The sequence below is a fragment of the Staurois parvus genome, unplaced genomic scaffold (genome assembly GCF_062004578.1).
Source record: "Staurois parvus isolate SC_StPar_1 unplaced genomic scaffold, SC_StPar_1.0 ptg000640l, whole genome shotgun sequence".
Taxonomy (NCBI): Eukaryota; Metazoa; Chordata; class Amphibia; order Anura; family Ranidae; genus Staurois; species Staurois parvus.
Window position 1 is genome coordinate 160510 of NW_028318436.1, and position 23016 is coordinate 183525.

At 42.2% G+C, this 23016-nt stretch overlaps 1 protein-coding gene across 1 annotated transcript in view; it reads left to right on the forward strand.

The window, feature by feature from the left end:
• Positions 1-18062, forward strand: part of LOC149449026 (uncharacterized) — a 127983-nt gene extending 109921 nt beyond the window's left edge. Inside the window, exons 28-34 of the mRNA XM_089693912.1 lie at positions 2274-2487; positions 8914-8989; positions 9086-9227; positions 9613-9920; positions 11232-11379; positions 11646-11743; positions 16642-18062. Of these exons, the coding sequence (XP_089550038.1) occupies positions 2274-2487; positions 8914-8989; positions 9086-9227; positions 9613-9920; positions 11232-11379; positions 11646-11743; positions 16642-17490 (1835 nt within the window). The 3' untranslated portion in view covers positions 17491-18062. The remainder of the gene's footprint in view (positions 1-2273; positions 2488-8913; positions 8990-9085; positions 9228-9612; positions 9921-11231; positions 11380-11645; positions 11744-16641) is intronic.
• Positions 18063-23016: the final 4954 nt, after the last annotated feature.

Below are 23016 nucleotides of genomic sequence, written 5' to 3' on the forward strand. Positions count from 1 at the left end.
CTAACTTGGTAAATATTTTGACCTCTTTTTAAATACTGGCACCACATTGGCCTTACGCCAATACAGTGGTCCTATGCCATTAGAAACAATGGCTTTGAAATGACAGAGCTCAATTCTTTAAGGACCCTTGGGTGTATGCTATCTGGTCCAGGTGCTTTATTCACCTTTTATACTGTCTAAATATTTTGGATCATATCAATTGTGGGCCAATGTGGATCATCTGGAGCTGTGTCAATACCATGTTCATTATGGACAAGAGCTCCCCCATGCTCCTTTGTATACACAGAGCTGAAGAAGGTATTTAATACATTTGCCTTCTCTTTGTCCCCAGTCACCCACTCTAGATTATTTTGTAAAGGGCCTACATGCTCGCACCGGACCTTTTTACTATTAATATATTTGAAGAATTTTTGGGGGTTGGTCCTGCTATTCTTTGCAATCTGTCATTCATTTTCAATTTTTGTGGCCTTTATTTCCTTTTTCCATATTCTATTATATCCTTTGTAATGTTTAAATGATGATAGCTTGTCTTCATTTTTATATTTAATAAAAGCTCTTTTCTCATTATCTATAGCTTTGTTAACTTTGACCATAAGCCACATGGGTTTGATTTTTAGCCTTTTAAACTTGTTGCCCATGGGAATATATTTTGCAGTGTGTTCACATACAGTCTTTTTTTAAGAACTCCCATTTCTGCGTTGTGTTCATTGATACCAATATTCCCTGCCAGTCTAAGTCTTGGAGAGCATCTTTCAGCCTTGGAAAATTAGCTTTCTTAAAATTGAGCATTTTTATTTTTCCCGTATGTGCTCGCTGTTTACAGCTAATAATAAATGAAATCATGCTATAGTCACTGCTACCCAGATGTTTTTTTTATATTGACATTCGTAATAAGCTCTGCGTGGTTTGAGATTACCAGGTCCAGCAGAGCATCATTCCTAGTTGGGGCCTCTATGAACTGTACCGTAAAATTGTCCTGTAGTAGGTATAAACATTTTTGCCCTTGTTCCTGCAGTACCATTACTCCAGTCAATTTCCGAGTAGTTAAAATCCCCCATTAGTATCACTGTCCTAGCCCTTGCAGCCCTTTCGATCTCTGCAAGGAGCTGAGTCTCCACCTCATCATTAACACTGGGAGGCCTATAACAAATTCCAATGATTACCTTTGTAGTACGCCCCCCCATGTACAGTTCCACCCATAATGCTTCAGCCTCATCGCAGTGCGTTTTTGCATTTTTACACCTGCGCTTTTGCCATGTTTTTGATGTGTTTTGCGTTTTTTTTTTCTTGTTGCTAGGCAGATTTAAAACGCAAAATCAAAAATGGGGCCAAAACGCACTACATGCTTTTCTGCAGCATTTCCATTGAAGTCTATAGAACCAAAAACGCAACTTTTTGCGTTAAAAAAAGTCCTTGACCCTTTCCAAAAAAACGGGTGAAAACGCAGAGATGTGAACGTGTCCCATAGGAAATCATGTTAAATGGACTGTAGTGCATTTCTGTAAAACGTTGTGGAAAACGCTTAGGTGTGAACCTAGGGTAACACTGAATCGACATTTGATATCCACATTAACACTGGTTTTATCCTTCCCATCGCTATCCAAAACTAATAAAAATAGTTTGGGCTATACATACACCTTTTAAAAGGCTCACTATAAAATGTCATATGATTGGTATACAGTTTAAATTAGACATTATGAGGTTTATTTTTTTTTTAAATCTGCGAATGTCTCAGCATTTGTACAGTCATTGCAAAATATCCTAGTAATGTGTCTAATATGTTTGAAACAGAATTTTCTATTTATGTCCTATGACCATCAGCTCCATCTAGCGACTATAATGCTGTATTTTTCTGATTGCGGTATATAAGGAAATTATGGCACTATGGCCACTAGATGGCACTGACAATCATAGGAAATAAATAGAAAATTACTTTTCATATGTAATAAACACATTACAATGGTTATTCGCGATAGCTATGTGAATACTGAGACATTCAAACCGGATTTTTTTTTAGAAATATTCCCCCATGTATTGAGTTATATCATCTCAATCATCTAAAGTAATATTGGGGATAAGTGATTCAGCATGTTTTCATTTCTTTTGGATAGATATTTTGGAATCAAGCAAAATGTAAACAAATGTGTTAAAAAATAATTTTATATAATCAAAAATGTAAAATTTACTAAAAACTCCATTTTCTTTAGTAGTTTTCAGTGTAAATTGTGTGTTCATTTGTTTATCTCCATCTTCACCTTTGTTGTCTCTTCTAGTCCCAGAGGAGTCGAAGGTCCCATATCAATGGCCGTTGGTGGGGACGGCTGCAGGTGTGGCAGTGGCTGTTATTATCGGAGTGTTCTTTGGGGTTCAGCTAAGCAGAAAGAGACAGCATGGGGTCCTGTGGCTTCCTTCTGGCTTCAGTCGCCATCGGGCACAAGAGGGAAGCAGGAGACGGGAGCCCGTAGGAGAAGACTCTATTCGACTTAAGTAAGACCTGCAAGAACACCATTATCAAAATCTAGCATTTCTGACACTTAAGCACAAAATAAACAGTAAAGTCTCAATCAGCTCATGATTCATTTTTTAGTTTTAGATGGTTATGGGAAGATTGAATCACCCACTACTTTCTTTCTAAGCAGCTCTAGGAAACACTGAAGCTACAATAAAATAAGAAAGCCTTCTCTATGTACTTACAATCTCCAATTCTCAAAAAATACACTATATTGCCGAAAGTATTGGGACACCTGCCTTTTCACGAACATGAACTTTAATGACATCCCAGTCTTAGTCCGTAGGGTTCAATATTGAGTTGGCCCACCCTCTGCAGCTATAACAGCTTCAACTCTTCTGGGAAGGCTGTCCACAAGGTTTAGGAGTGTGTCTATGGGAAGGTTTGACCATTCTTCCAGAAGCACATTTGTGAGGTAAAGTGCTGATGTCAGATGGGAAGGGCTGGCTCACAGTCTCCGCTCTAATTGATCCCAAAGGTGTTCTATCATGTTGAGGTCAGGACTCAGTGCAGGCCAGTCAAGTTCCTCCACCCCAAACTCGTTCATCCATGTGTTTATGGACTTTGGTTTGTGCACTGGTGCGCAGTCATGTTGGAACAGGAAGGGGCCATCCTCAAACTGTTCCCACAAAGTTGGGAGCATGAAATTGTCCAAAATGTCTTGGTATGGTGACGCCTTAAGCGTTCCATTCACTGGAACTAAGGGGCCAAGCCCAACCCCTCAAAAAACAACCCCACACCATTATCCCCCCTTCACCATACTTTACACTTGGCACAATGCAGTCAGCTAAGTACCATTTTCTAGCAACCACCAAACCCAGACACTTCCATCAGATCGCCAGACAGAGAAGCGTGATTCATCACTCCAGAGAACATGTCTCCACTGCTCTAGAGTCCAGTGGCGGTTTGCTTTACACCACTGCATCTGCCACTTTGCATTACACTTAGTGATGTAAGGCTTGGATGCAGCTGCTCGGCCATGGAAACCCATTCCATGGAGCTCTCTATGCACTGTTGTACTAATCTGAAGGCCACATGAAGTTTAGAGGTCTTTAGCTATTGACTCTGCAGACAGTTGGCGACTTCTGCACACTGTACACTTCAGCACTGACCCCGCTCTGTCAATTTACGTGGCCTACCACTTGGTGGCTGAATTGCTGCTGTTTCCAGTTGCTTCCACTTTGTTATAATATCACTAACAGTTGACCGTGGAATATTCAGTAACCAGGAAATTTCACAAATGGACTTATTGCACAGGTGGCAACCAATCATGGTACCATACTTGATTTCACTGAGCTCCTGAGAGTGACCCATTTTTTCACAAATGTTTGAAGAAGAAGTCTGCATGCCTAGGTGTTTGATTTTTAGACACCTATGGCCAAGGAGGTGATTGGAACACCTGAATCCATTGATTTTGAGAGGTGTCCCAATACTTTTGGCAATGTAGTGTATAATACAGCAAGGTACACTGGGTTCCTTACAGCAGTTAAGTATGGAGACTTTTATGGCATTATTCTCTGGTGTGCAACCTCCCTCTCATGCTACTACATGCTACTGTAGTTGCAGTGGGCTCAGTGAAAAGGAAGTATCTACAACCAGGGTTCACTTCACATTAATTTTTACAGACTACGATACAAGGCCATAAAGTCAATATAGTGGCTATTTTAAATAAATGGGTAGATGGTTGCACAAGATTAATGTGAACATAAAAAATAAGGCTTACACAGCAGCTCTTATTAATACTATGCAGGACTTATATAGTGTTTGCAGTTTGCAAACAGTTTGTGCAGCACTTTCCAATATAAAGGGAGACAGTACAGCTACAAAACAATCAAAACAAGAAGATTAAGAAGCCACTACTCATAAGAGCTTACAATCTAAAATGGTAGGGCAAGTGGTTCAAAAAGTTATAACTGTGGGGGATGAGCTGATGGAAGTGATAAATGTCTAATCGGATGCATATCAGGCTTCCTTGAAGAGAAGCATTTTCAGGGATCACCTAAAGGCAGCCAGAGTAGGGGATAGTGGGACAGATTGAGGTAGAGAGTTCTAGAGGATGGCAAAGTCCTGGAGACAAGCATGGAAGGAGGAGACAAGGGAGTTTGAGAGCTGGAGGTCATGAGAGGAGCAGAGAAAGACGGTTTGGGTGATGTTTGGAGACAAGATTGGTGTTGTAGCTCGGGGTGTAGATGGCTTTGTATGTTGTTGTTAGTATTTTGAATTTAATTCACTGGGCAATCGGCAGCCAGTGGAGCGATTGGCAGAGAGGGGTGGCAGACACTGAGCGGTTGCTAAGGTAGATGATTCTGGCAGCAGCATTCATGATAGACTGAAGAGGGGATGGCCTATGGAGAGGTAGGTCTATAAGAAAGGAGTTGCAATAATCAAGGTAAGAGGTAAGGGAGAGAATGAGTAGCTTGGTGGTTTCCTTGGTTAAAAAAGGGCAAACTTTAGAGATGTGACGGAGGTGAACTCTACAAGCTTCTGACAGTGATTGGATTTGGGTCCAAAAGGATATGTCAGAGTCTAGAATTACACCTAGTACCCTGGATTGAGGGGAGGGATTGATAGTTGTATTATTGATTTTGATGTAGGAGTACATGAGGGTGAGGGAATATGATCAGCTCGATTTTAAAGAGATTTAGTTTAAGGAAGTGGTGTGACATCCATGCTCATTTGTCAGTTAGTAATGCGAGAGGAGACTGAAGGAGTGAGCTGAGAAGTAGAGATAGGTTTGGGTGTCATTGACATAGAGGTGGCATTTGAAGCCATGGGAAGTTATCAGGTGACCAAGAGAGGAGGTGTAGATATATAGAAGGGATCCAAGAACAGAGCCTTGGGAGACCCCTAGAGAAAGAGGAAGTGGACAGGAGGACCTCAGCACCATATAATTTTAACATAAGACAGGCCATACATGATTCATATTTTATTTTTTTTATGGTCAACCAGTTGGTTGAATAACAAAAAAATGAGCCTATTCCCCCATCCACACATTCTATGTAGAAGAGAGAATCCTTCCCGCTGAGCGATTGTATTCTGCTGGCAGGGAGCCTTCCTCATTGGCAGAAAACAATGATCAGTGTTGCCAGTTATAGCCAGCGGCTCTCATTGTTGAGGAAAAACCCAACAAGCCGGTTGTACACAAGTCCATCAATAGCTCGACTTGTGTACAACCAGCTAGCCGATACGTGGATCAAAATTTGGCCGGTCCCTGCTAAACCAGACAAATTTCAATCCATGTATGGCCACCTTAAGGTTCTCAGCCCAGGGGAGTAGAGAAAGGTTGTCTACTCAGAACCTCCAAAATGCAACAGACTGACAGTGAAATGACACAAAACTGGGATCTCAATGCCAGAAGATCATGTTCTGACTAACAGGTGATTATGTTCCTAATTTAACTTTAGGTGGCAGTAAAGGGAACATGTGGTCAGGCTATACACATTCAAGTACTTAAATGGTTACTAAACCCACAACAAGAAAATCAGTCTGTATATGCAGTACAGCATGCTTGTTATACTCACTGTGGAACCAAAGGAGTTAATCCTCCACATTGTGTAAAAAGGATGTTTGACCTTGTCTTCCCTGATCCTCTCCTTCTTCCACAATCCCCAATCTATCTGCTAATAGAACAGAGCCTTGGGGGGAAAGCTGCACATGCTCAGTTTGGTGTGTATTGCTAGAGAGTTTTTTTTTTTTTTTTAGTGCATGTGATCAACACTCTCCAGACAGAGGGTCAAGGGTCTTGCAGCCTCATAGGACAATCAGGGGAGAATGAAAACTCCTCCTACAAGCTTTAACCAGTGCTCGGCTGGACACAGATAGAAGTCACAAGACTGCTGATAAGAAAAGATATTTTGCGGTTTATATTTACTAAAATAATTGCATTTTCATGTTCTATGTACTGTGAGAGACCAGATATAGTGAATGCAGGGTCATGGGTTTAGTAACACTTTAAAACGAGCCCTCACTGTCCTCTGTAGCTACAGGCACTGTGGAATAATTTATCCCAAAAGATTACAACAGGAGCACTGAAGTCCCCTAAATTGTTCTCTCAGCAGTTCACCTTGATACCCCTCTCAGTAATGACTGAGCAGCTCATCCCTCTTTACTTCCCGTTCTCAGAGCACTAGCTCTGTGTTCACATTAAAGCTCAAGTTTAGTTCAAGCTTAAGTTTGCATTCATGGAAGCTTGGTACAGCTTCTATGAATGGGGGAGGTGGGTGGAAAGGATGGGTATAGTCTGCACTTTTGATGAGTATATATGTCAGGTCCCTCAGTGGAGGAGCCAGCAGCACTAGGATCATGTTGCATTGAGAATAAGTAATGTCCCATGTGCTTCTTTTTTTTCTATTTTTACTAAGTTTAGGCTTTAAAGATGAGAAAACCAGAAAGAGTCACTACAGGGAGAGGGAAATAGAGGGAGCTAAACTGCTGAGTCACTGGGAGCAGGGGCGGACTGACCATTTGGAAGCTTGGGCACTGCCCGAGGGCCCAGAGTCAGTAGGGGGCCCCATGAGATGCCCCTGGTACCTTTTTCATAGGCTTTTTTGAGTTTGGGCAAGGACACAGGGGCCCCATGATCCCCTATTGCCCGGGGGGCCCCATGAGTTGTCCGCCCCTGGCTGGGAGGGGAAACAAGGTATGCTGATCTTTCAAGTCCCTGTTTGGAGAGGAAGCTGAGCTGCTGAGATGGATAACAGGACTGAATAGCTAAGTCACTGCTGGAGAGCAGAGCTGGAGAGAGAAGAACTTCTAAGCCTCTGATGTGATATTTAACCACTTCATTTCCGGACACTTTTACCCCTTCCTGTCCAGGCCAGTTTTCAGCTTTCAGTGCTATCACACTTTGAATGACAATTGCGCGGTCATGCAACACTGTACCCATATGAATTTTGTAGCATTTTTTTGAGACAGATAAAACTTTATTTTGGTGGTATTTATTCACCACTGGGATTTTTATTTTTTTTTGCTAATATAAATGAAAGTCCATAAAATTTTGCAAATAAATAATCTTTCTTCATAAATCTTGGCCAAAATTTATTCAGTTATCTTTTTAGTAAAAAAAAAAACCAAATTAGTTTATAACCAAAAATTTATAATTTTTCAAAATTGTTTTTACATTTTTATTTTTTTTATATTATGTATTAACATACTGTCACCCTAGCAGTACAGTGTCACCATGGTGACACTGTACTACTTGTGGGGGGTGATGGGTGATGAAGATTTATTTATTTTTTTTCAGCCATAAAGGCTGTAAAAGCAATCATTTCTCTTTCTCTCTGGCTGCATTCTTGAAGCCATTGAGAAACACTGTGAGCTGTGATTGGTCACAGCTTGTCTCATGGTACAAGGCTGTTGTGAATAGCCTGTACCATGTGATCTCTGTGATCATTCACAGATTTCACACGTAGTAAGCAATGATGTCAGAAGTGACATCTTTCTTACACCTATTCATGTGAACATGACTGTGCCTCGCGCTCCCAGTGAGCGAGCACAATCCAAAATGGCGGGCGCAGTTTATGAATGGCAACCCTCCCCTGCACTGCCCCTGTCCGGCCGTTTATATACAGCGGCCGGATGGGAAGTGGTTAAAGATGCATTGTTTCACAGTGATTGCAGCTACAGTGGACAATAATGGCTAATTAAAGTTTATTACTTGTTTACAATAGCTTAAAGTAGAACTATAGGCAAAACTTTTTTCAATTTTTGGATAGAGCAAGGGACGGTTATAACTCCAGTGAGATTGTTTCCCCCTCTGTCCCTTTTCGGAGGTTTATATTCACTTCCTATCAGATAGCCAAACAGGAAGTGAGAGGAAATCCCAACATATATAGAAATCCCTTGGGGCCCCCAGATCACCAGAACTAGTGTCCCCAAAGATTCCCTCACTGTTACTTTTCTGGGGACAACCCAAACTTTGGGATTTTCTTTTACTTTCATTTTCAAAGATAACAGTAAACAGGACAAATAGAGAGGGTGAATCTCCTTAACGGGGGCGCAGACAGCAATACAATCTGACAGGCGTTCTAATCCCTCTCCATTCTATCCAAAACTAAAAAAAACGTTTTGCCTTTTAGTTATACTTTAATACTTGAATGCCTTTAACATGGCTACAGATCACCTTTACGGAAAAGTATGGAAATAACATTTTCTACAGGACTCCACTATTAATTAGCTGCTCACACAAAGAACCGGATCATATCATTTTCTGTTTACCACCTAAGCAACCAAATCAGTCACCGCACTTCCAACCAGAGCATGGTCAGTAATGTGTGGGAGAAGGGAACAAAAGTATATTTTATCCTAAAGTTATCGAAATCTTCTTTACATTTTGAAAATTGAAAACCCCACAAAATTAAAGAAACACAATTAATTTAACACAACATTTTTTTTAATATTTTTAGACCAATGAAGCATGATTCTGGTTATGATGATTCAGGTCCTGAAGGAGTTGTGCCACCGAAATCCAGAAGACTTAAAGTAAGATGGACTTTAAATCTTTATACATCTCCTTCACATATCTGTCAAATCTTCACCACATTGTCCTGTCTCACGATCTCCACTTTGACCTTTCAGCTGGCTACAGACCCCTCCATCCTTGACCATCGACAGTGGAGTCAACAGCATATTGATGCTGGAGTTCGTTTCCCGCAATGCATTGCTCTGACACCACCCCAAGAGGAACCTGATGGCAGGGACATTGATGTGAGAGGTCCAGGTGTGTGATTTGTTCTAGTGTCTCAAAAGCCAAAATGTTTATAGAGATCCATTGGGGAGATTTCTCTTCACTTCGTATTCTGGAAACACAAGAAAGTGAGATAAAATCTCTCCAAATTGATCAGATATCCACTGGAGGAGACATATATGTTGGTAGATTTTTCCTCTTTTCCTGTTCGAATGACAACTCAAAACGTTAGAAGTACAAACAGAAAGAGTGAATCTCCCTAGTGGGGGCCAGGACAGCAAGCAAAAAAAAGTTGGTTTCAGATATTTTTATACATTTTGGGATGGTATGATTGTTAACATAGAACAAGCCAAATAATTATAATACTCTTTATTTGCTTGTTATGTCAAGTTTTTATGAGGAGCTCAATGTTTTCTAGATGGAGTTACTCCACTCATGTCGGCTATATGTGCGGGAGGAGGTCTGGAACCCATTGGAGGTGGCGGAGATCCACCAGAAATTGAAAACTCGGCAAGCGTCATCTCAGATTTGATTGGTCAAGGTGCCAGTCTCAATGCCCAGACTGACTCCACGGGAGAGACAGCGCTCCATCTGGCTGCACGATTCTCCAGACAAGATGCTGTCAAAGTCATGCTGGACGCCGGAGCAGATACAAACGTACAGGACAGGCTGGGAAGGACTCCTCTCCACACGGCTATTGCTGCTGATGCTCTGGGAGTTTTCCAGGTGACTTTTGAGGAAATAACGGTAGATAAATAGACAGTTAGCAACAATTCACAAAAGTGACTTAATCTGCTACACCAGTGGTTTCCAAACTGTGAACCGTGGGGCTGGATGCAGCCCTTTGCTTGCCCTTATCCAGCTCTTGAGGCTACTCTTATTCCTGCTAGTGATACAAAGCACTATTCCTCCCACTGACACCAACAATAGATCACCATTCCTCCTACTGACACCAGCAATGGATTACCATTCCTCCCACTGACACCAGCAATGGATCACCATTCCTCCCACTGACACCAGCAATGGATCACCATTCCTCCCATTGACACCAGCAATAGACCACCATTCCTCCCATTGACACCAGCAATGGGGCACCATTCCTCCTACTGACACCAGCAATGGATCACCATTCCTCCCACTGACACCAGCAATGGATCACCATTCCTCACGCTGACACCAGCAATGGATCACCATTCCTCCCACTGACACCAGCAATGGATCACCATTCCTCCCATTGACACCAGCAATGGACCACCATTCCTCCCATTGACACCAGCAATGGACCACCATTCCTCCCACTGACACCAGCAATGGGGCACCATTCCTCCCAATGACACCAGCAATGGGGCACCATTCCTCCCACTGACACCAGCAATGGGGCACCATTCCTCCCACTTACACCAGCAATGGGGCACCATTCCTCCCACTGACACCAGCAATGGGGCACCATTCCTCCCACTGACACCAGCAATGGGGCACCATTCCTCCCACTGACACCAGCAATGGGGCACCATTTCTCCCACTAATGCCAGCAATGGGGCACTATTCCTTACCCTGATACCAATGATGGGGCATTGTTTACTCACACTGGTCACAGTCTGCCCCACACTCCCAAAGTCTGAAGGACAGTAAACTGGCCCTTTGTTTGGAAAGTTTGGAGAACGTCTGCTACGCTATTAGTGTATTGTTTTTCCCTGTAATGCACATGTGAAACTCTAGAAAACTTAGAAAAAGATCAGACAAATGTAAAGAATCTTCGTTCCCTAAAACTGAAATAGAAAACTGCATAATAGTCTCACATTTCAAGAAAATGTCATCATTATCCTAGACTGTAAGCTCTAACGAGCAGGGCCCTTTGTTTCCTCTTGTATCAAATTGTATTGTAACTGTAATGTCTACCTTCATTTTGCAAAGTGCTGCGCAAACTGTTGGCACTATATAAATCCTGTATAATAATAATAATTATAGAGGTGACAACTGGAAGTTGAGTGGTTTCTATGAATTAAGCCCCTTTGTGATCTTCCCTTTCTCCACCAGACCCTGTTACGATGCCGCCAGACAGACATTGATGCCAGAATGCATGACGGGTCCACACCACTCATCCTGGCCTCGCGTCTTCCAGTACAAAACATGGTGGAAGAACTGGTGGCATGTGGAGCAGACATAGGTGCAACAGATAAGCGAGGTAAATCAATATCCTTATTTGCCTTTTTTTTAGCTGTCTCCTAACAAACCTTGTTCTGTGCAAGCAGGTCAATGTGCCATGTTCTTGTATTCATGTATCTGAATACATGGTAGTTTACTAAGTTAATCTTTTTGTATAAAAATAAAATGTGCCTGTGTTGTCATTGTCCTGATTATTGTGAACAAGTCCTGTACTTGTCAAAATTAGATTCCTCTAAATATGTGCTCTGTTTCCATTTCCTCACTTTATCTATGCTCTTCCTGTAGGTAAATCAGCACTACATTGGGCTGCCGCAGTGAACAATGTACCAGCAATGAAGACTCTTTTGTCTCATGGGGCTAACAAGGATCTTCAGGATAAGAGGGTAAGAAACCAGCCTAACCCTGGCCCTAAACTGGTGGCCTAGAGACCACATGCAGCTAAAGTTTGTGGAAATTTGTCATATGCAGGCAGGTGTGAAGAATGCTTTCAAACATATATTTTTTAATTGTTTACATTTTGTAAATTGATAAAAATAAAGTGAGGGAACAGAGGGAAAATCTAAATGAAATCAAAATTTGGTGTGACCACCCCTGGCTTCAAACCAGCATCAATTCTTCTAGGTACACACAGTGCTTGTGCACACAGTTTTGAAGGAACTCTGCAGGTAGGTTGTTCCAGACATCTTGGAGAACTATCCAGAGATCTTCTGTGGATGTTGGCTGCCTCAAATCCTTCTGTCTCCATGTAATCCCAGACAGATGATGATGTTGAGATCAGGGCTCTGTAGGGGCCAAACCATCACTTCCAGGATTCCTTGTTTTTTCTTTACACTACAGATAGTTCTTAATGACATTGGCTGCATGTTTGGAGTTATTGTTCTGCTGCAGAATACAGTTTGGGGCCAATAACACACCTTCCTGATGGTCTGGCATCAGTTAATCACAGCCAGTGAACCAATAAGGAGAGTGAGGTTGGGTGGGGGACTGAGTCAAGGCTCTGTGTCTTATGGAGCACAGCTTGAGAGCGAGCACGCACCAGTGACCCCATAGCAAGCAGCTTGCTATTGGGGGCACTGGTCAAGAGGGAGGAGTCAGGAGTGTTGGTGGGGGACCCGAGAAGAAGAGAATTGGTGCTGCTCTGTACAAAACCATTACAAAGAGTAGGTAAGTATAACATGCTTCTCACTTTTCACAAAGAAAAATTGAACCTTTAGAATCACTTTAAGGTGTCTAGTTATTAAAAAAAACACTGTGCAAATGTCATAAGCATTCACACAGCTGTCATGATTAATTTCCGTAATACACTTATTTCCTATGATTGTCAGCTTCATCTAGGGGGCCATAATGCTGTATTTTCCTAATTAAGATATTTCAGGCAAATGCCACGTTTTGGCTACTGAGTGGAACTGACGATTATAGGAAATAAATTTAAAGCAGAACTACTCTGTATCTGAGCACCACAAACCAAAAGCGCTATTTATTTCATTTACATAGTTATATAGTTAGTCTGGCTGAAAAAAGACAAGTCAATCCAGTTCAACCAAAAAAAAAAAGTTATAATCCTATACCCACAGTTGATCCAGAGGAAGGCAAAAAAAAAAACCCCCAGCAAAGCATGATCCAATTTGCTCCTGCAGGGGAAAAAAACCCCTTCCTGATCCCCGAGAGGCAATCGGATATTCCCTGGATCAACGTTAGCTATAAATGTTAGTATCCAGTTATATTCTGTGTATCTAAGAAAGAATCCAGGTCTTTTTTAAAGCAATCCACTGAGCTGGCCAGAACCAACTCTTGAGGGAGTCTATTCCACATTTTCACAGCTCTTACTATGAAGAAACCTTTCCATGTTTGGAGATTACATTTCTTTTCCTACAGACGTAAAGAGTGCCCCCTTGTCCTCTGTGATGACCTCAGGGTGAATAACTCTGCACCGAGTTCACTATATGAACCACTGATGTATTTATACATGGAGATCATATCCCCCCTTATGTATTATACATGGTGATCATATCCCCCCTTATGTATTATACATGGTGATCATATCCCCCCCTTATGTATTATACATGGAGATCATATCTCCCCTTATGTATTATACATGTTGATTATATCCCCCCTTATGTATTATACATGGAGATCATATCCCCCCTTATGTATTATACATGGAGATCATATCCCCCCTTATGTATTATACGTGGAGATCATATCCCCCCTTATGTATTATACGTGGAGATCATATCCCCCCTTATGTATTATACATGGTGATCATATCCCCCCTTATGTATTATACATGGTGATCATATCCCCCCCTTATGTATTATACATGGAGATCATATCCCCCCTTATGTATTATACATGGTGATCATATCCCCCTTATGTATTATACATGGAGATCATATCCCCCCTTATGTATTATACATGGAGATCATATCCCCCCTTATGTATTATACATGGAGATCATACCCCCCCTTATGTATTATACATGGTGATCATATCCCCCCTTATGTATTATACATGGAGATCATATCCCCCCCTTATGTATTATACATGGTGATCATATCCCGCCTTATGTATTATACATGGTGATCATATCCCCCCTTATGTATTATACATGGAGATCATATCCCCCCTTATGTATTACACATGGTGATCATATCCCCCTTATGTATTATACATGGAGATCATATCCCCCCCTTATGTATTATACATGGAGATCATATCCCCCCTTATGTATTATACATGTTGATCATATCCCCCCTTATGTATTATACATGGTGATCATATCCCCCCTTATGTATTATACATGGAGATCATATCCCCCCCTTATGTATTATACATGGAGATCATATCCCCCCTTATGTATTATACATGGAGATCATATCCCCCCCTTATGTATTATACATGGAGATCATATCCCCTTATGTATTATACATGGTGATCATATCCCCCCTTAATCTCCTCTTCTCAAGAGAGAATAAATTCAGTTCCTCTAATCTTTCCTCATAGCTGATCTCCTCCATGCCTCTTATCAGTTTGGGTTTCCTTCTCTGTACTTTCTCCAGTTCCCCAATGTTCCTTTTGTGAATTGGTGCCCAGTTTGTATCATTCATAGCAAACTCCCCATCCATCCATATCTCCATGCTTTATTTTGTTGAAAAAAAACCACTTTGAAAAACACCCCCTAGCATTTCTGGCTGTGACAGATAGTTCATGTAGCATTTACTTCCTGGAATCCATCTGCCCTTAGCTCATTCATACGAGCAGGAGGGTGTGGTTAGGTGAGAAAACCTCTCCTCCCCTCCTGAAGACTCCTGGGGTGTATGACACCATTTGCAAAGGCATGGAAACCAGGAAGTAACTGAAGAAATGTAAGAAAACTGTTTAAAAACAAGTAAATATGATATACTTTCCTATCTATTTGCTAATGCTATCAGTATAAGGATTCAAAATAGTTAATGTTGATTCAGAGTGACGTTCCAATTTAAGTAAGTTAAATAAACGGCCCGTTGTATAGCTGGTATACTTATCACAGCTGGTGGTTCTAGAGCTAATATGGATTCAATTAATTTCAAATAATAATAATTTTACAGGTTTTTTAGTGTCACGTAGAGTTAGGCCAGCTTAGGAACGAGGTTGCTTTGTGGCAAATAGTAGACTAGATTCTTTCCAACTACCGTATTTTTCACTCCATAAGACGCACCTGACCATAAGACGCACCTAGGTTTTAGAGGAGAAAAACAAGAAAAAAAATATTCTGAACCAATGGACTGCAGACACAGTACAGGAAGTGACCAGGCACTGCGGACACAGTACAGGAGATGACCAGAGACTGCGGACACAGTACAGGAGATGACCAGAGACTGCGGTGCGAACACAGTACAGGAGATGACCAGAGACTGCGGTGCGGACACAGTACAGGAGATGACCAGAGCCTGCGGACACAGTACAGGAGATGACCAGAGACTGCGGACACAGTACAGGAGATGACCAGAGACTGCGGACACAGTACAGGCGATGACCAGAGACTGCGGACACAGTACAGGGGATGACCAGAGACTGCGGACACAGTACAGGAGATGACCAGAGACTGCGGACACAGTACAGGCGATGACCAGAGACTGCGGACATAGTACAAGGGATGACCAGAGACTGCGGACACAGTACAGGCGATGACCAGAGACTGCGGACACAGTACAGGAGTTGACCAGAGACTGCAGACAGTATAGGGGATGACCAAAGACTGCAGACAGTACAGGAGATGACCAGAGACTGCAGACAGTACAGGGGATGACTAGAGACTGCAGACAGTACAGGGGATGACCAGAGACTGAGGACATGGTACAGGAGATGACCAGAGACTGCAGACATGGTACAGGAGATGACCAGAGACTGAGGACATGGTACAGGAGATGACCACAGACTGCGGACAGTACAGGAGATGACCAGAGACTGCGGACATGGTGCAGGAGATGACCAGAGACTGCGGACATGGTACAGGAGATGACCAGAGACTGCGGACATGGTACAGGAGATGACCAGAGACTGCGGACAGTACAGGAGATGAACAGAGACTGCAGACAGTACAGGAGATGAACAGAGACTGCAGACAGCACAGGGGATGACCAGAGACTGCAGACAGTACAGGGCATGACCAGACACTGCGGACCTTTAGGGAGGGAGGGGGAGCGGGTACCTGAATTTGACAGGTACCCGCTCCCACTTCTGCAGAGTTCTCCTTCCTATACTGTGGGCACCCGACTTTGACAGCCGGGTGTCCACTGCGCATGCGCGAGAAGAGCTGCGCTTTGTGAATGGCCTGGCGTCTTTTGGGACCTGTCATGTGCTTCTCGCGCATGCGCAGTGGGCACCCGGCTGTCACAGATGCCAGGGCGGGAAGAAGCTGGTGCGGGAAGGCTACAGCGCGGGAAGACTACAGCACTGGACCGAGGAACAGGTGAGTTCCTGCCGCAGAGAACAGCTGAGCGGCCGGCCCGGTATTCTGACATGGTGGCAGTGGAAATACCGGACCGACCTCTTTATATTCGCTCCATAAGACGCACTGACGTTTCCCCCCTTTTTTGGGGGGAAAAAAGTGCGTCTTATGGAGCGAAAAATACGGTAATTAATACAGGATATTTCAATGGAGATGTTTGGGGGTTTTTTACGTTGTAAAAAAAATAAAACATTAGAGTTATACTCTGTGTGATATAACATTCTCACCCGAAAAATATTCAAAGTTTTACTCTGCTAAGATTGCCTATCTGTTTCTTTATCTTCAAAACAGGACCAGACTGCATTGTTCCTGGCCGCTAGGGAAGGTAGTTATGAAGCTGTCTGCCTCCTCCTTGAGCACCAAGTAAATCGAGAGCTGTGTGATCATGTAGGCCATCAGCCTCGACATGCAGCACGTGAACGTGGACACAGAGATATCCAGCGCCTTCTTGAAGAATGCAGCCAAATAGTCAACCGTAACACACCTGCTATTCCTCTGGCTGGAGCACCACAGCTGAAAAAGACCCCGAGGCCTAGAGCCAAAGAGCTATCCAAGCCTGCCCCTTTACCACACATAGACCTGAGCAGCTCATGTTATCACAATCCTCCTGTTTCAGCACCACCCTTTTTGCCAGGGAACCAATCAGAGAGTAATTGTTGCCAAGCTCATCATGCTATGGTCAACTATGGAGGTAATTGTCCACCCTATGCTCGCAGTGGCTCTTTCTCATCAGGGGTAGCAGGATGCCAGTGGGGCCACAGAGGATGGAGAGTCCATTTTTGTCCAACAGGATGTACCGTGCCTGAGGCATCCTACTCAACAGGAGGACAACAGATGTCTCCTCATGCCCACTGGTTGCCAGAATCCCAACATCCACAGTCTCCAAACTGCCAAAATCCAGGTCCAAACTTCTGTTCCACTCCAGCCGCTGAGTCAAAATCAAGCAAAGACTTGCCCTGCACTCCTACAGACCAGCTGGGACACAATGTCTACCTGACCCCACCTTCATCACAGTATGGATTTCCATCCCCTGCCAGCCCTGAAGAAACACAGTCTACACTAAAAACATGCATGCACCATCATCCATTCCTCACTCCTTCACCAGAATCCAGGAACCCCTGGGGAATTGCATCACCATAAAAAGATTTCAAATGCATGAGGACTGTGGGTTTAAACCAAGAAAAGGACTAGGTGAAAGATAAAATACAGGAGCCAGTTTATGCATTCCCAGAAGCAGAATGCACTTTGGAAGGAGCTAGAAAAGGCATAAAATTTAGATCCATGAGAGCTGATGATTTAAACCAAGACAATGAGTAGGTGGATGAACTACTGTAGATTTCAGGGCCAGTCCAAGCAGTCTTGGAACCAGCAGGCACTTCTGAAAGAGCTAGAGAAGGCACCAAACTTTGGGTAATTGCAACATTTAATGAAGTCCAATGGCTATCTATCTCATGGGACATGTCTGAGCCTGATCTTTTAAATGCGAAGGCATTTTGCTGTCTCTATAAGGCTGAAGTGACTAGATACGTAACTGCAAAACAAAAACATTTGCTCTGTTATAGTGCCTTGAAAAAGTCATGTTACAACAAAAAACGTAAATGTATTTTATTGGAATTTTATGTGATAGACCAACACAAAGTGGCATATATGTTAAGTGGAAGGAAAATGATAAACGGTTTTCAAAATTTTTTACAAATAAATATGTGAAAAGTGTGGTGTGCATTTGTGTTCAGGTCTCCGGAGTCAATACTTTGTAGAACCACCTTTCACTGCAATTACAGCTGCAAGTCTTTTTGGGGATCTCTACCAGCTTTGCACATCCAGAGAGTGAACGTTTTGCCCATTTTTCATTGCAAAATAGCTCAAGCTCTGTCAGATTGGATGGAGAGCGTCTGTGAACAGCAATTTTCAAGTCCTGCCACAGATTCTCAATTGGATTCAGGTCTGGACTTTGACTGGGCCATTCTAACGCATGAATATGTTTTGATCTAAACCATTCCATTGTAGCTCTGGCTGTATGTTTAGGGTTGTTGTCCTGCTGGTAGGTGAGCCGTCGCCCCAGTCTCAAGTCTTTTGCAGACTCTAACAGGTTTTCTTCTAAGATTGCATTTTATTTGGCTCCATCTATCTTCCCATCAACTCTGACCAGCTTCCATGTCCCTGCTGAAGAAAGCATCCGCACAATATGATGTTGCCACCACCATGTTTCACGGTGGGGATGGTGTGCTCAGGGTGATATGCAGTGTTAGTTTTCCGCCACACATAGCGTTTTGCTTTTAGGCCAAAATATTCAATTTTGGTCTCATCTGACTAGAGCACATTCTTCCACATGTTTGCTGTGTCCCCCACATGGCTTCCCGCAAACTGAAAACAGGACTTCTTATGGCTTTCTTTCAACAATGGCTTTCTTCTTGCCACTCTTCCATAAAGGCCAGATTTGTGGAGTGCATGACTAATAGTTGCCCTGTGGACAGATTCTCCCACCTGAGCTGTGGATCTCTGCAGCTCCTCCAGAGTTACCATGGGCCTCTTGGCTGCTTCTCTGATTTAATGCTTTCTATGGCCGGCCTGTCAGTTTAGATGGATGGCCATGTCTTGGTAGGTTTGCAGTTGTGCCATACTCTTTCCATTTTGGGATGATGGATTGAACAGTGCTCCATGAAATGTTTAAAGCTTGGGATATTTTTTTATAGCAACCCTGCTTTAAACTTCTACACAACTTTATCCTTGACCTGTCTGGTGTGTTCCTTGGCCTTCATGATGCTGTTTGTTCACTAACAAACCTCTGAGGGCTTCACAGAACAGCTGTATTTATACTGAGATTAAATTACACACAGGTGGACTCTATTTACCAATTGGGCGACTTCTGAAGGCAATTGGTTCCACTAGATTTTAGTTAGGGGTATCAGAGTTAAGGGGGCTGAATACAAATGCACGCCACACTTTTCAGATGTTTATTTGTAAAAAATGTTGAAAACCATTTATCATTTTCCTTCCACTTCACAATTATGTGCCACTTTGTGTTGGTCTATCACATAAAATCCCAATAAAATACATTTACATTTTTTGTTCCACAAAATTTGGAAAATTTCAAGGGGTATGAATACATTATGAAGGCATTGTACATAGTAGAAGTGAAACTCAGTTATATTTTATTATGATACTGACATAAACAGGAGTACAATCTAACATTTCGTACCGTGGGAGCAGCAGTTGAACATTGTTCGATATTTTTCAGCCACAATTAATCATGGCCTGAGCTTTGCTGTAACCATACCGAAATATACCTCTTTTTTTGAGATGAGAAAAATGTAGAAGGGTAAAATGACACGATATGCCTCCAATTGTTTCTGTAAGTGTTGCAAGTGTGTCTGTTAAAAAGGTTTCTCAAACAAGGTAAAGGAAGTTAAAGGATTAAACCATAGTGTAAGATATCAAAAGTGCCCAAATAGTCAGTGGAAATAATTAAGTGAGTAGCTTGCATCTAGAATGTTGCACTAAAATGATGCAGACGACCAGTAAAGACATTTGTGAGAAATACAGTACTGACTTTGGTGCTTTGGTGGATGCTTCTTGTTTTTGGGAGACCCAGTGAATGATATGGGGTTCCCATGATATACGAGGTGGTATCAAAAAGCTTTGAGACTAGTTTTGTAACATGCCAACAGATGGCAGCATAAGGCTGCACACACATTCATAGGGAGCACGGACCATCGTCTCATGTACATCCGGAGCTGTGCAGTTGGTGATATAATGACCACGTCCATAACCACGTCTGCTATTTCATCATGGACAGCAAGTTAGAACAAAGAGCAAATATGAAATTCTGGTAACTCTAAAGTAATAATCAACATGTGTTTGGGTGCTCTTCATAATGAATGGCACCCTAATGCATTGTACCATGCTTGGAGCATTACCATGCAGTAAGATGTGTGTTTTACCCGACATGATGGTGTGATGCTGGCATTTCTACTGACCATCAATATAAAGGGGGCATTTACACTAACCTCCAATGTAAAGGGGTAATTTCGTCTGACCATCAATGTAAAGGGGCATTTCCACTGACCATCAATGTAAAGGGGTAATTTCCACTGACTTTCAATATAAAGAGAGCATTTCCACTGGCCACCAATGTAAAGGGGGCATTTCCACTGACTTTCAATGTAAAGAGGGCATTTCCACTGGCCACCAATGTAAAGGGGGCATTTCCACTGGCCACCAATGTATAGGGGGAATTTCCACTGACTTTCAATGTAAAGGGGGAATTTCCACTGGCTACCAATGTAAAGGGGGCATTTCCACTGGCCACCAATGTAAATGGGGCATTTCCACTGACTTTCAATATAAAGAGGGCATTTCCACTGGCCACCAATGTAAAGAGGACATTTCCACTGGCCACCAATATAAAGGGGGAATTTCAACTGGCCACCAATGTAAAGGGGGCATTTCCACTGACTTTCAATGTAAAGAAGGCATTTCCACTGATCACCAATGTAAAGGGGACATTTCCACTGGCCACCAATGTAAAGGGGGCATTTCCACTGGCCACCAATGTAATGGGGGCATTTACATTGACTACCCATGTAAAGAGAACTTTCTTTCTTGACCACCAGTGTAAAGGGGTCATTTCCATTAACCATCAATGTAAAGGGGTCATTTCCACTGACCATCGAAAAATAGGAAGTGAGGGAGTCCTGGATTGTCACCAGGACTAGCGTCCCCATTGGAAGATTTCCCCTTTATTCCTGTTCTGGTGCCAACCCAAAATTTGGGGGATTTTCTTTCACTTTTGCTCTCAGTGATAACAGAAAACAGGACAAATAGAGAGGGCAAATCTCCCTAACGGGCACACAGACAGGAATAAAAACTTGACAGTTGTTCTAATCCACCTCCACTCTATCCAAAACTAAGAAAAGGTTGGTTGATTGGTTGCTCTGTGCAACAAGAGCGGTTTTTATTTCTGATACTTTGATAAATAAAACCCATTGCATATAAAAGGATTTTTTTAATCATTTCCATATTTGAAGCACTTAGAAGTAAACCATGTTCTCTTATTGATATCATAGTAAAGGGTCTACTAGTGTGTACAGTGAATGTCATCGGCGTGCATTTTCTATTAAAAAGTAAGTCCACAATAGATACTGTCTGTTGTGTTTTAATGTTTGCAAATTATTTAGAACAACCGATGTGGGATACATGTTTCAGAGAATATACTAACTTCAAAGCAGTACTAAAGTTAAAATGGATGTATGGCCCAAGCATTTTTGGCCATACTTCTATTTTGGGTCACAGGAGTGCACTTAACCACTTCCGGACCGGCCGTTCTATATAAACGGCCGGACGGTGGCAGTGCAGGGTTGGGTGGCAATTTATAAACAGCCTCCCCGCACCCTGCTTGTGCACGGGACCTCTGTACGAGGTCCCGATCATGTGATCACCGATTGGCCAATCAGTGATCACATGCAAAGTAGTAAGCAAGATGTCACTTGTGACATCATTGCTTACTACGTGTGAAATCTGTGATCACAGAGGTCACATGGTACAAGGCTATTCACAACAGCCTTGTACCATGTGACAAGCTGTGACCAATCACGGCTCACTCAGTACTTCTCAATGACTGCAAGAATGCAGAGAGAAAGAGAAATGATTGCTTTTACACCCTATATGGGTGTAAAAGCAATCAGTGTAAAAAAAAAAAAAATCTTCATCACCCCCCACAAGTAGTACAGTGTCACCATGGTGACACTGTACTGCTAGGGTGACAGTATGTAAAAAAAAAATAATAATAATATAAAAAATTAAAATAAAAATGTAAAAAAAAGTTGAAAAATTATAATTTTTGGTTATAAACTAATTTGGATTTTTTTTGTTTTACTAAAAAGATAATGGAATACCTTTTGGCCAAGATTTATGATGAAATATTATGTATTTGCAAAATTTTATAAAAAAAACACTTTTTTTTCAAAATTTTTGGACATTTCATTTACATAGCAAAAAAAATTAAAATCCCAGCGGTGAATAAATACCACCAAAATAAAGCTTTATCAAAAAAATGGTAAAAAATTCATTTGGGTACAGCATTGCATGACCGCACAATTGTCATTCAAAGTGTGATAGCGCTGAAAGCTGAAAATTGCCCTGGTCAGGAAGGGGGTAAAAGTGTCCAGTCTGGAAGTGGTTAAGCAGGCCATACATGGGTCGAATTCCGAATGATTTTTCAATCAAAAACATTGTTCGTTCTGTAATTTGATGGTGCCACCAATGATTTCAAAAATCGGTTGTTTTTCACAAATTTTCCAGCATGCCCGATAAATGAAATGGGTTGGAACCATGAAAATCGGCCAGTGCCATTGCCCCACTAACAGAGCAAAAATCGGCCAATTAGTCTTAGGTCCAATTTTTGAATGAAAAAATCGTTCGAAAATCGACCCATGTATGGCCAGCTTTACTTTTGCTCTCCTGTGACCCAGAGTCGGTTTATAGCCCACTTCAGCTGACATCACAGAGTCGATCCAGGCTCAGGAAGAATCCTGACCATATTGTTGGGATCTATCCGCAATTTTAATCAAAATTTATCACAGTAATGCACGAGGAGTGTGCGCCCTCTTGTGTGTTTTTATGATGAAATATTATGTATTTGCAAAATTTTATAAAAAAAACACTTTT